Source organism: Protobothrops mucrosquamatus, unplaced genomic scaffold, assembly GCF_001527695.2.
Source record: "Protobothrops mucrosquamatus isolate PMUCROS unplaced genomic scaffold, P.Mucros_1.0 scaffold874, whole genome shotgun sequence".
Lineage (NCBI taxonomy): Eukaryota > Metazoa > Chordata > Lepidosauria > Squamata > Viperidae > Protobothrops > Protobothrops mucrosquamatus.
In genome coordinates, this window is record NW_015387128.1 from 1,222,577 (window position 1) to 1,236,092 (window position 13,516).

Here is a 13,516-nt window from a genome sequence, read left to right on the forward strand (position 1 = left end):
TAAATAAAAGAAATATACATTAGGTAGAAGCCCTAGCTATGCAGAAGGACAGTGAGAGAGAGAAAAATGTCTAATTCTGATTCTTCTGTATGGCATAGAACAGGGGTGTCACACTGCCAGCCTGCGGGCCGGATGCATCATAGCAAAACCGCACCCACTCCATTGCCGTGACATATCACGTGAGTTTGACACCCCTGGCATAGAAGAATCTTTCCCATATTGCAGAATAGAGACTTTCCTCTCCTCTTCTATTTCTCATCTTGAAAGCTGTATAAAGTTCCTCTTTCAGACAATCACTCGGAGCAGAGAGAAGGAAAAAAGAGATTTCCATCTCGGTTCCAAATGTGCTATTATTATAATTCGCTGCAATCAGCCAGATGTTTAGAGTGGACTTGATTATTGAGTCCTTCCTAAAGACATGGAATAGGCAGATATTGTTGTTTGATGTATTAAAAGTATTGTTGCAGGATGTAAGCATTCCAAGTAAAACTGCCTTTTGCAGTTGACTTGACAGTGATTTGGTCAATGCTGACAGTGTTCAAGATGCTTCAGACAGAGCATCTGGTGCTCCAGATGTTTGGGGATTGCATCCAAGGCACCTAACAACTATTGGTACTATTTGCATCCAAGGCACCTACAACTATTGGTACTATTTTTGCTTTGTTTTGCCGTAATTGTTCTACTTCTATTTGCGGGTCTTTGTATTTTGTGATTTTTTCCAGTTCTTTCTCTTCTGTTCTCCTGTCTTTAGGTACTACTACGTCCACTATAGCCAGACTTTTTTGTCTTTCTTATTGACAATTATTATACCTGGGTTGTTACACCTGTGTGAATTCTAAAGTTACAGAGGACTAAGGCATTTATATTCACCGTATGTCTAAGATAAATGATCTTTCTTCCTCAGCAGAACAGTTGCTGCAAAACTATTCTGAATGGGAGGTTGGAAGCAGAATAGATTCTTGGAAGATCTAAGCACAGAAAGACTTAATTTAAAAAAAGCTTTCCTTCTAGCAAAACCATGAATAATTCAGAACTATCTTCCCCGAGCTTCACAACCAGGAAAGAAGAGTCACCATCACATGCCCATGTGTACATAAAGGAATCTGTTGTATATCACTAAAGCTGAGACTGACTGAAGAGCGAAAATAGAAAAGGGCTGGAGGCAGGAAGGTTGCGGAAATCTAAGCTACCGGTAGTTGAACACCATGGAGCATTCATGAGTCTCACAATTCCTGTTTAGAAAATAATTCATCAATAATACAGACATTGGCAATCAGGTATGAGCATGAATCTTAAAAGTCAAAGTCTGAGATGACTGTAAATAAATGGGACTACATTTCTTGAAGCTATTTCACAAAATGAATTGAATTTCTAACAATCCATGTAAGTTTGTTGTAACACAGTATAGGTGGCACACTTATTAGGATATGGAGTAAGTCCCATCGAACTTGGTATAATTTACTTCTAAATAAACATTCACACTACAAAGAATTCCAGCGGTAGTTGCTGAACAGGGACCTAAATGTTTTTTCCTTATGTTGTTGTTAGTTGCGAAGTCATATCTGACACATCGCGACCCCACGGACAACGTTCCTCCAGGCCTTCCTGTCCTCTACCATCTTCTGGAGTCCATTTAAGCTCACGCCTACTGCTTCAGTGACTCCCTCCAGCCACCTCATTCTCTGTCGTCCCCTTCTTCTATTGCCCTCAATCTTTCCCAGCATTAGGCTCTTCTCCAGTGAGTCCTTCCTTCTCATTAGGTGGCCAAAGTATTTGAGTTTCAACTTCAGGATCTGGCCTTCTAAACAGCAGTCAGGGTTGATCTCCTCCAGAACTGACCGGTTTGATCGCCTTATAGTCCAAGGGACTCGCAGGAGTCTTCTCCAGCACCATAGTTCAAAGGCCTCAATTCTTTGTCCCTCAGCCTTTCTTATGGTCCAACTTTCACATCCATACATTGCAACTGGGAAAACTATGGCCTTGACTATACGTACTTTTGTTGGCAGGGTGATCCATGAAGGGGTTTTTCCTTATAGACCTCGTCTAAAATAAAATGTTCTTTAATATGCATGTTTCTTGGGGAAATAATTTCTGATTTAATTAATATAGAACTGTAGTTTGTAACCTTTTCTGTCGCAAGTTCTACTGGTCATATTGATGAAGAAGCTACATCTTACCATTGATGGTAGAAACAAAATGCTCTGAAAATGTAAGTTCAGAGACATTGTGTTATTATTTATCATTTTCATTGAAAGTTTAAATTAAAGTGGCAATCATTTACTCAGTTCCACAGTTGGCTACTTCTACGGTAGATTCCATCTTGGTATACCAGCAGCAGTTGAAATTCCTAGTTTAAATACAGTTGCTTAGAGGACTTCTGATGCCCAGATTCTCAAAGTTCCCATTTTACACTTCTGAGCAGAATAACATTGAGTTTTATTTAATATGGCTTTGAGATTGTAAAATTACTCATTACTCTAGTGTCAAGCCTTACTGAATGAAAAAAAGTCTTCTGTTCTAAAGACTGTAGGGTGGATGGAGGTAAAAATGCCTTGCAAGTTCAGAAAGCAAGATATGTAATTAGGGAAACATTCCAAAAACAGTGCATAACAGGAAAGCGTAGAGACATTTTTACCATGAAGTACTTAAGGGTACATGTTTATATTTGAGGAAATCCTCATCTGATCTGAGAATCACTCAAGTGCTAAGGAAATATCTCTTATGCTGCTGCAAGTGTAGTATGTTTCTGTCTGCCATTTGGCTGATATGCAAGAACCTAGGCCAGGGGTAGGCAACCTTGGCTCTTTTATGACTCGTGGACTTCAACTCCCAGAATTCCTGAGTTGAAGTCCACGAGTCATAAAAGAGCCAAGGTTGCTTACCCCTGACCTAGGCAAAGGAAACACCAATTTTTTAGTACAGCAAAACAAGGTAACATACTATAAAGCAGCAGCTCGAGTTGATACCACTCTGATTCAGTGAGAGGAAGAGGAGGATGAAAACTTTCAAGATTCTGTTAGTATAACATCTCTCTATAAAAGCAGACTCAGCCTTCTTTTGGAGTTGATTTCTTGGTTCTCTCTGCCTATTGGGGTTGACAGCTCACTATATCATATTCCCCTTATATTCCTTTCTACCAACTTCATTAAAAAAAAAATATCCAGAAAGTGTGCCTGACTGGGGATAATAGGGGCTGTAATTAAATACAGCTGGACATCAGGAGGGGTAATGTTGATATTATAAGGTAATAATGATCCTGATTTTGGTCTGTTTACATTAGAAATTATGCTTTTTCAGATATTTGTCAGCTTAGATCAGGGGTGTCAAACTCAATTTCATTGAGGGCCGCATCAGCATTGCGGTTGCCCGTGGGGGCCGGGTGGGTGTGGCCAGGGTGGGTGCGGCCTACTGGATGGGCGTGGATGGGGTGGGCATGGCCAGATCTACATTGTTCGCGTCAAGGGTACCTGGGCAGGAGTGGGACAGATCTGAGGGTCTCTGGCAAAAGGGGGTGGGACCGGGGCAAGTGCCAAGGCATGGTCCATTTCTTCATTCCTCACAAAGCGTGACACCTCCCCAGCATGTACCCAGGGGGCGGAGCTGACGCGGCAGGGGCTGGTTCCTCTCTATTTCTAGATGGCCTTGTGGAGCTAAGACTGAATGTGTTTCAGCATAGATGGCCACCACAAAATTGTACATTGGCTCTCAGCCGGCCTGGGCCAGGGCCAGGGCCAGGGCCAGGGCCAAGGCAGCGGGGGCCATTCCCTCACTGTTTCCAGGATGGCTTTGAGGGCCACATGAAACCACTTTGCGGGCCGCATCCGGCCCCCGGGCCTTGTGTTTGATATGTCTGGCTTAGATGGTTTTTATCTGAACATTTATCTGGAGAAATGCTCCCAAAGCAGCACAGATGGGATTGTTTTATGTTACATAAATTCACATCTCACTAGTCACAATGGAGCTTTCCCTAATGAATAAATATAAAAGCTCTGTACATGAGAGCGAATGCATTTTGGATTCCAGGGCTTAATAATCTGCTTTATTCAAATGCTCTTATTTTAATACTTATTGATATATTTGTAATTTCAACCAAAGGAACTGGAATTTAAACAAAAAATAAGGTAGATGTAGTTTATCATCAGCCAAATTGCACACCAGTTATTAATGCAGTTTAAAAGTTAAATGTTTTTTTCAGCTGTAGAAATCTACTTTTCGGAGCACTATGTACACTTAAGATTTTAAAAAAATCTCAGGACTATAGAAGATATAAGGCATACTCCATTAACATTTTGTCTTAGCCAAACAATTTGTTGATATAATTCTGACTATTGCAATTGTACACGTTTCACCATCTAATGCTTTGGAATTTTAGCAGATGGTTGCAAAAAGTACCATTCCTGCTCTTACTGGAAATCTTTCTTTGCCAGCCCAGGCAATGTAACAAACAACCTGCCATTGCTTTCAATCTTTATAAAATATTATTTTTCCGATATATAAAGAAAGGTGACTTTCATAATAGGATTATTCCAAGTGCTGGGATAGGGTGAGGTCAACGTGGGAGTGAAGTGTGTGACATCTGAGAAGTGTAGCTGTGGCACCAGATTTTTTCTTTTTTGCTTTTACTCTTTCTTGTGTTTTTATTGCTGTATATATTGTTTTCTTTTTTGACTGTTAAGCCAACCAGAGCTCAACCTTAAGGAAGGTGGCTATAGAAATGTTTTAAATAAGTAAAAATAAGTTTACAGAGAAGAAAAGTATCATGACATGTTACAAACTTTCCAAGATTTGTTCACTGCCTAAATTCAGTATTTGTAGATTACACCTACATGGTAGTCCTCAATTTACGACCACAACTGAGCTCAAAATTTCCAGTGCTGAGACAGTCAAATGAGTTTTGCCCCATTTTACCTTACTTGCTGCAGCTATAAAGTGAATCACTGCGGTTGTTAAGTTGGTAACACAGTTGGAAAGTGAATCTGACTTTGCCATTGAATTTGCTTTCAGGTCACAAAAGGTGATCACATGATCCTGGGACAACCATCATATGTAGGAAGCAGTTGCCAAGCGCCTGAATTTTAATCATGTGACCATGAGGATGCTGCAATGGTCATAAATATGAAAAACTATCATAAATCACTTGTTTACTGCTGTTGTAACTTTGAAAGATACCTAAACGAATGGTTGTAAGTCGAGGACTACTACTATAATAGCAGTATAAAGGAATTAATGCATCTGCCTCAGAGAGTTTTAATTCCATAGCACACCAAGAGTGAAAAAAAATATATGTATAATTAACATATTTACTTTTATTTGTATACACATATATAAAATCATAAAATGTTACTAGTTTTCTGCCTGATTAATTCCTGAGTTTTAGGATACCACTGAAACAAAGCAGTTAAACTCTGAACATTTTAGATATGAATAATTCTGTCAATTCTGTGATTGCGCATGTCAATCATCAATAAACGTCAGTCTTCCAGGCCCTTCATTCCTCATCCATCGCCGGTATCTTTTCCACCGAGGATCCATTGCCATTTTTTTCTTCAGCTCCTCCTCTTGCTCTTGTTTGTAAAGCTAAAAAGGGAAGGTTTAATGAAACCCACATCAGTCTGCAATATATATTTACACAAACTCATTGCAAATTTCAGTGCAGACACATCACTTTCAAATGCAGACTCATCCATCTATTAGGTATTTCATATAGATTATTGTGAATTACATAAGTGTAAATGAATTGGTTCCAGAGCTAAAAAGCTAGATAAGGCAAGAACATTAAAATAAATAGATTAAAGCAGGAATAGGTAAAAAGTAGATCATGATTTCCTGGCAGATCATTCAGCGATTTGCAGGAAATCTCCATGCATTTATTTCTTAGTATTTTAAGCAAAAACAGGTAAAATTGATGGGCAAGTGCCACTCCAGTGCAAAACCTTACTATGCTAAACTGATTCTCAACCTCAATTTTGTTCAACTGTAATACAAACAAATAATATAACTGATTACAACCATGAATATTCAGCTCTGCCAGTAAATCTCAGCAAATCACAAGCAATTGTGTACTTATATGTCAAACTACACTTCACGGGATGGAGTATATCATGGCTATGGCTTTCATCAGTGTTTTAATAAGCCTGAGGACCACACCAGGTTGAGGGCCACTCAGTGATCTGGGTGCGGCCCACAGAAGTGGATTCAGGACTTGTAAAGGATGATATTGGTATTTTAAAGCATTCATTTTGCTCTTTCAAACCTGTTTGCCACGACCTACTCACTTGGGGGATGGTCATGAAACAGTTTCTGATGGACAACAGGTACTCCTTGTAAAGCGACTGTCTTGTTTAGTGACTGTTCAAGTTACGACAATGATGAAAAAGTAATTTCGGGACCAGTCCTCACATTTACAACTTCACAGACTTGTAAAGCAAAGAAAAGCTGAGGTAAGATTGTAAGTACTGTCACAATTTCTCTTATGGTGGCAATGGCTTCGTTTAATGACTGAGTTGCAGTCCCAACTGTGGCCGTTAAAGAGGACTGCCTGTACATACAACTGCTGGGCTGCTCCTTTTTTTATTCTTGAACTAGATAATTGACTCTGCTTCCTGAAAGACCATCTTGTGTTTACAAATCGTAAATAGCAGTAAATAGACCAAGCAGCTTTTAAAAAAATAATTTCAATTAGAAATCTATTCTATTAACTTGACATTATAGAAGCAAACAAAAATGTAGCTTATGAGACTATAATGACTATGCGTTTATTGTGTATTATTTAAAGAGAAAGTTGTATGTTTCACAAAATCCAACCAATGAAAAGTAGGAGACTATCTGTTGCACCTCAACTGTCAAACCCAGATAATAATTGCACTGTGGATGAAAAAACATCAACCCTGTGGCTCATATAAATCTATTGATAATTACTTGGGATTTGCTGCATGAGATCAATGCTCAAAGATGGTGAAAACCATCTCTATAGTTACTCACTAGGCTGAGAATATTTGGGGGGGGGGGGTGTTACTTCTCTGGTGTCACCATCACTCACCTCATAATTTTCTTTTTTCCAAAGCTGCCGTTTAAGAAAGGACTCTTTCTGATGATCTTCCAAAGTGTCAAATTGGGATTGTGACATTTTCATATATTTGCGTATGATATACAATTTCTCTTCTTCGCCATACTCTTGCCTTTTGATATTGAAAGAATAAATCCAGCCAAAATACCATCTTATGTATTTGCACAGATAAAAAGGTGCTAAAACAATTTGAAACAAGAGAATGTCAGAGATTCGGGGTTTCTGGTAGCCACCCTTGATATCTATTTTGTTTTTTATTACATCTTTGATTATTTCTTCTTCTTCTTTGCGGATTTCTTCCTTGGTTCGTCTGCTTTTGCCCTTTTCTTTGGCTCTATTTAATAGACCCTGTTGCCTAGCAATTTCAGTAGCTTGTATACGATATTTTGGCATAGTTGCTAGGTAGTTGATAGCTTCATTGTAGCTAGTCCGCCAGCTGAAAAACTAAAATACGAAATGTTAAGTTCAAATTCAAATACAATTTTAACTTTAGAGAAACTTTAACCCTTATTTTTTTCCCATGCTATTTGGTCTAAATATAAAATTCACTTTATTGTGTTGTTTTTTGCTTGCATTAGTACAACCTTGTTTATTTCATCTTTTCTGAAATTCTGCACCTATGTATTCAGAAGTATGAGTCACGACATGCAATTTTTAAGAAATCCAAAATGCATTATTTTCATGTGCTACCTGTTTGTGTTTTATCAGTCTCTTTTTATTCAAACATGTACAGATAGTCCTCACCAGGCTGAGATTGCGTCATTATGTGAAGATTAACTATATGCAAACTTTTATGGATAATCATGTCATGACAAAAAAACAAAGAAATATGTAGATTGATATGTGGCTTTATGAATCATGATAGACAAATTCAATATTAAGAAATGATATAATTCCCAATACGTGGCAAGTGTGTGTCAAGTGTATGGCAAGTGTACATAACAAATTACAGGTAGTCTTCAACTTAGGACCACAATTGAACCCAAAATTTCTGTTGCTAAGTGAAACAGTTAAGTGAATTTTGCCCCATTTTACGACCTTTCTTGCCACAGTTGTTAGTGAATCACTGCAGTTGTTAACAATGCAGTTGTTAAGTGAATTTGGCTTCCCCGTTGACTTTGCTTGTCAGAAGGTTGCAAAAAGTGATCACATGACCCCAGAACACTGCAACCATCATTAATATGAGTCAGTTGCCAAGCATCTGAATTTTGATCATGTAATCACGGGGATCCTTGCAATGGTCGTAAGTGTGAAAAACAGTCATAAGTCATTTTTTTCAGTGGCGTTCTAATTTCGAATGGTCACTAAACAAGCTCTTGTATGTCGAGAATTACCTGTATGCACTGTTTCCCAACCAAAAAAAATTGCACAAGAACAATGTTTAAAACTTTAGAAGTTTAATTGCTTACTGTTTACATAAAGGAAGAAAAACACTTAGCATATTTACCTTGCCTACTGAGCTGCAACATGAAGGGAGTAATCAATTACCTCTTTCCCCATGTAGGCTCCCCACACAATGGGTTAAAGAGAGAAGAAATTTTTCTCACCTCCATCCTACAATACAAGTGGAATTCTGGATCCAATACTACAGTATGTCCAAACTAGAGGAGAATACGGGAACAAGTAGGATAAAAGCATATAGTACTTACCTGAAATAGAGAAATGGCACAAACTGTGACAAGAATCACTATTCTGACATCCACCTTGGGTGCCAATCTTCTAGAATAATAGTGATAGTAATGGCTGTAATACTCCTCAGGATGATCCAGCATATAATCATAATCCTTACGAGTTTCTTCATCCTGAAAAAGAAATTGGCAGTTTTTTAATGTGGAAATATTCCATTTCAGAAGGAAATAAAATAAGTTGTATGTCAGTTTAAATAAATGCTTTTGAATGTGGATTTTATGCCAATTATATCTAGCTTTGTTGATTTAGAAATTAAACTGTCAAACAAATTAATTCTATTTATGCAATAAATCAACTAAAAGCTGAATTTAAACAAAGCAATACATTTACTTTCAAACACAATTAAAAAATATGATGTACTTTCAGAATAACACAATAACTCCATGACTGAACCATCCATCATTTTTATTTTCTAAAATAAAATGTTTATTTTTCAGAATAAAGGAAAGCATTGCGCTTCATTGAATTCACTTGCTTTGAAGGCTTTAGAAACTGCACTCACACAACTCAGAAATCCTCTTCAATTTTTTCACACGTCACTTATATTGATTAGATTAGACAACAGCATGTTACTGTTTTTTTGTCCCTACTGAACTTAGTGAGTGTATGCCCTACTTCTCAAAATATTCAACATACTGAAAGAATAGAGAAATTATAGAGCCTCTGCTAACAGTTTCCTAAGATTTCCATTGCAGTTATTTGGATGAAGATCTGATATACTCTTATTTCTCATCCTGATGCAGATGAAAAGGATTTATCCCAACCTTCACATACCAAAGAGGCCTGTTTTTGAAAGAAGTGAAACTTCTGCACTCGTGCACCTAACAACTAAACAAGATATACAGTATATACCCTTATGTTCAAGAATAAATGAAACAGAGAAGATGCTTGCTAAAAACTGAAAGCAAAGTAAAATTGCTTTCAGCAAATCTCAAGAACACAGCAAAGAAATACACCAAACACTAAAATTTCACAGTCATCTACTAGTCATCCAGATTTTTATAGCCATGAAAGTGGAAAAATATCTCCTGTTTCAGAGATACTGTAGAAGAGATATAATGTGCAGAGATAAGGGGTGTCAGCAGGATAGAAAATTGGTTTATATAGATCAAACTACCACCATTTTGGTTACTTTCCAAAATATGATTGGCAGTTACTCTTCACTCATTTCTTTTTTTAAAAAAAAATGTCTATTGAAGATGGAAGATGTTGAATATGGGGCTTGCTTTTTGTCATGCCACACATAAATAGGACTGGAAAAATTCCACGATGAAGCTATGACCCACCCAGTGTTGAATCCATCTTAAAAGAGGAAACAGGAATATTTCTGCTAGCATTAATTCCTAAATAAAATGTCTTTAATATATGTATGACAACTACTGTATTTTTATAGTCCTCAAAGTCAAACATTGCCTATATTTAATAATTCAAAAGGTTCTTTGCTACTTGAAGTCCTCCATGGACTGGTTTCCAATGATCTACCACGGCTGAAAGTTTTCTTAAAACATTCTCAATCCTCATAAAACATTTTGAATGGAGAAAATTATAAATCTGATGGTCTAAAAACACACAGTATAATTAAAATTGGAGAAGGAAAGTAAAATTCATAGTTTTATTTGGATTTCAGTCTATCTAGCAGGCACCTTTTAATATATGATAAAAGTTAGAAGATTCTCAACTTGGCTTTTGGAGACCTGTAAACATAATAGCCGTGACTCATTGTTTTCAAATTGTCTCAAGTTCAAAGGACTTTATTATGTTCATCTCAGGGCTGGTTTTCATCTTGTTTAATATGCTAATTCAAATTATTGGTAATTAACGATGCTATTGACTACCTGTATTCTGTCACTCTATACACTTCCTGGTGCAACCTAAAGAGCTACTTTATACTCATCCATGACTGACATATTGCCAAGTGTGATACCCTGCACTTTTTTAAAGTCATGAATCTCTTGCTGCATAAAGTTTAGAGAACATGATCACTTTTATACCTAAATTGCATGTTTACACCAGTACATCTTCTGAAAAAGCTGATGTAGCAATGGTGTGATTATACAATGTCTCTTTCTTAGGACATCTCCACTTTATGACAATTGTTCTTCATTGTTAGGAAACATTCACTTCAAATCAACAGTCTGTCTCAAAGCCTTTTTCTTTGAACTTCTGCTTCTTTTGAAGTTTGAAGATAAAGACAAGACATAACCTTACATCAGAGGTGTAGAGATTACTAAAGTACATGGGACACTTTAAACACCTGCATAACGTGATGGATTATTTCAAACCCTAAAGCTGACATTTCAAATATTCAGAACATAGAAAAGCCTTAAGGGGAATTTAATTTAAATTTTTTAATTTAAAAAGTTTTCTGTAGGTCTCCTCCTGTTTCATGTCCTAAAAAACCTGCGGTTTTCTTCCAAAGATTTGTCTAGCCCAGATGCTATTTGTTACACCTGCTAGACAAACAGTCCTTGAAGCCTAGTAGTATAAAAGAATCGATCGTCCTTGCTTGTTGTCCCTAAAAGCTGGCATCCAAACACAGGTAGTCCTCGACTTACAATGGTTCATTTAGTGACCTTTCAAAGTTAATAACAGCACTGAAAAAAGTGACACGACTATTTTTCACACTTATGACTGTTGCAGCATCCCCATGGTTACATGATTTACATTCGGACGCTTGACAGCTGACTCACATTTATGACGGTTGCAGTGTCCCGGAGTCATGCGATCCCCTTTTGCGACTTTCTGACCAGCAAAGTCAACGGGGAAACCAGATTCACTTAACCAGGTTACTAATTTTTAAGAACCGTGGTGATTCACTTAACAAATGTGGCAAGAAAAAGTCATAAAATTGGGGGCAAAACCCAGTTAATAAATTTCTCCCGTAGCAACGTAAACTTGGGGCCCAATTGTGGCCGTTAAGTCGAGGACTATCTGTATACTGCTTCTAACGCAGGGAGGTTCCACTTCATTGCCAAAGCCGATGTCTTTCAATAGCAGCTTTCCTGAAGAAGCCCTTCTAAGCAAAAGTGGGACAGGTTTCTTGATTATTCTAGCTGACTAATATGGGGAAACAAGACTGCTTAGATCAGGGCTTTTCAACCAGTGGTACGGGTACCACCTGTGGTACATTGGCACTTGGCAGGTGGTACACGACCATCCTAGAAAAGTGGTAGTGGGGGAGGGGAATGAGCTGAACCGGTGGCAGCACCGCACAAGCCTGAGCGAGAGATGGCTGGAGCTGCAGGGCTGTCAGGGCTCAGCGGAAGCGCCAGGATCAGCGCCAGGCTCCAGCTGGAGCTTGGCGCTGATCCTAGCACCTGCTGAGCCCAGAAGAAGCGCCGATCAGCTGGAATGTTGCAGCATCTCCAGGCTCTTGTGATTTACATTCAGATGCTTGGCAACTGATTCATATTTATGACGGTCACAGTGTCCCAGGGTCATGTGAAGTGACCAAAACCTGCTGCAACCACCCAGCAGACGGGGGGAATAAAAACCAAACACCCCCCCACCCCACCCCCGCTGCCAATCCTCAAGAGAAATGCTCACAACAATGAAAACCTCGGACAGGAGGAAGAGCATCACCGGGTGGGCAGGCAGGTGTCTTGCTTGGCTGTGACTTGCGGGGCACTTTTTTCAGTGCCATTGTAACTTTGAACAGTCACTAAGCGAACTGTTGTAAGTCGAGGACTACCTGTATATCACTTTTTTCCTTTTTTTTTTTTTTGATCATCAAGTTTTTGACACCTTGCTAGGCGACTGGTAATACTCGGATGTTGCCATATCCTAAAAGTGGTGCAATGGGTGAAAAGGTTGAGAAGCCCTGGCTTAGATTAGGTTAGGAGGACTTGTCAGGCGATGCAGCAGAGCTCCTTTCTTTTCTTTTTTGACTTCAAGTAACCTTTCCTAGATTTGACACCTGTGGTTACGTCTAGCCCTGGCAATCTTTCCAGAAGGCACGGCACTACACTTTGCATCATCCCCAGCCAAGCCCGTGCAAGCACAGAGCTTAGGGACCAAAGGATCTGCAATTAATCATCATCTACATGGGAAATACTCCAGGGCCCAACCAAACAAGGCCATCTGGTTCCGAGTCCTTCTGGCGTCAGCCATTCCCGTCCCCCGCAGCTGCTCCATCCTCTCTCAAGGCGACCGGCGGGGGGAGGAGGAGGAGGAGGAGGAGGCGCGTGTTCATACAAGGGGAGGAGGATGCGTGTCTTACCGGAGGCATCTGCCCAGGCCGGGAGGAGGGAGGGGGCGGTCCCGGCCCCGCTCTCTCACCTTGAGGGTCTCGTAGGCGGTGGCGATCAGCAGGAATTTCTCCTGGGCGGTCTCGGCTCCTTTGCCATCCCGCCTGGGTTCCCGCTGCCGGTCCGGATGGTAGCGCAATGCCAGCTGCCGGTAGGCGCGGGCGATCTCACCCTTGCTGGCATCGCGCCTGACCCCGAGCACGTCGTAGCACACCAGCTTCCCGCAATACAAGCCCTCCACCAGGGCCTCCGCCGGCCGCAGCCAGAGGCACTGGAGAGCCCACACCAACAGCGGCCAGTGCCCCGCCCGCCACCGAAACCGGGCCCCGGACTTCCTCGGCACTCGCGCCGCCGCCGCCGCCATAGCCGCTCCCAAGGAGGCTTCGCCCGTTGGGCCTCGGTTGCAAAGGCGGCAAAGCCCCAGCCACCTCGCCTTCTCCCGGCGGTAGCGCGAGCCTAGGGCGGGACTAGAACAGTTGGACGTGGACAAAAGCGAAGGGGGCCGGCAAGCGCC

At 40.1% G+C, this 13,516-nt stretch overlaps 1 protein-coding gene across 1 annotated transcript; it reads right to left on the reverse strand.

The window, feature by feature from the left end:
- Positions 1 to 5,308: 5,308 nt before the first annotated feature.
- Positions 5,309 to 12,983, reverse strand: DNAJC25 (DnaJ heat shock protein family (Hsp40) member C25). Its single transcript, XM_015819212.2, has 4 exons — positions 12,975 to 12,983; positions 8,716 to 8,868; positions 7,040 to 7,510; positions 5,309 to 5,577 (listed from the first exon to the last, which is right to left on the reverse strand). The coding sequence occupies exons 1-4, from the start codon at positions 12,981 to 12,983 to the stop codon at positions 5,455 to 5,457; spliced, it is 756 nt and encodes a 251-aa protein (XP_015674698.1). The 3' UTR covers positions 5,309 to 5,454.
- Positions 12,984 to 13,516: the final 533 nt, after the last annotated feature.

What these genes read in the sequence shown, in the direction of transcription:
- DNAJC25 (XM_015819212.2), bottom strand. An exon ending in GTGCCATTTCTCTATTTCAG is followed by an intron (nt 7,511 to 8,715) that starts GTAAGTACTATA and finishes TTCGTATTTTAG; the next exon opens with TTTTTCAGCTGGCGGACTAG. An exon ending in GGAAAAAAGAAAATTATGAG is followed by an intron (nt 5,578 to 7,039) that starts GTGAGTGATGGT and finishes TTCCCTTTTTAG; the next exon opens with CTTTACAAACAAGAGCAAGA.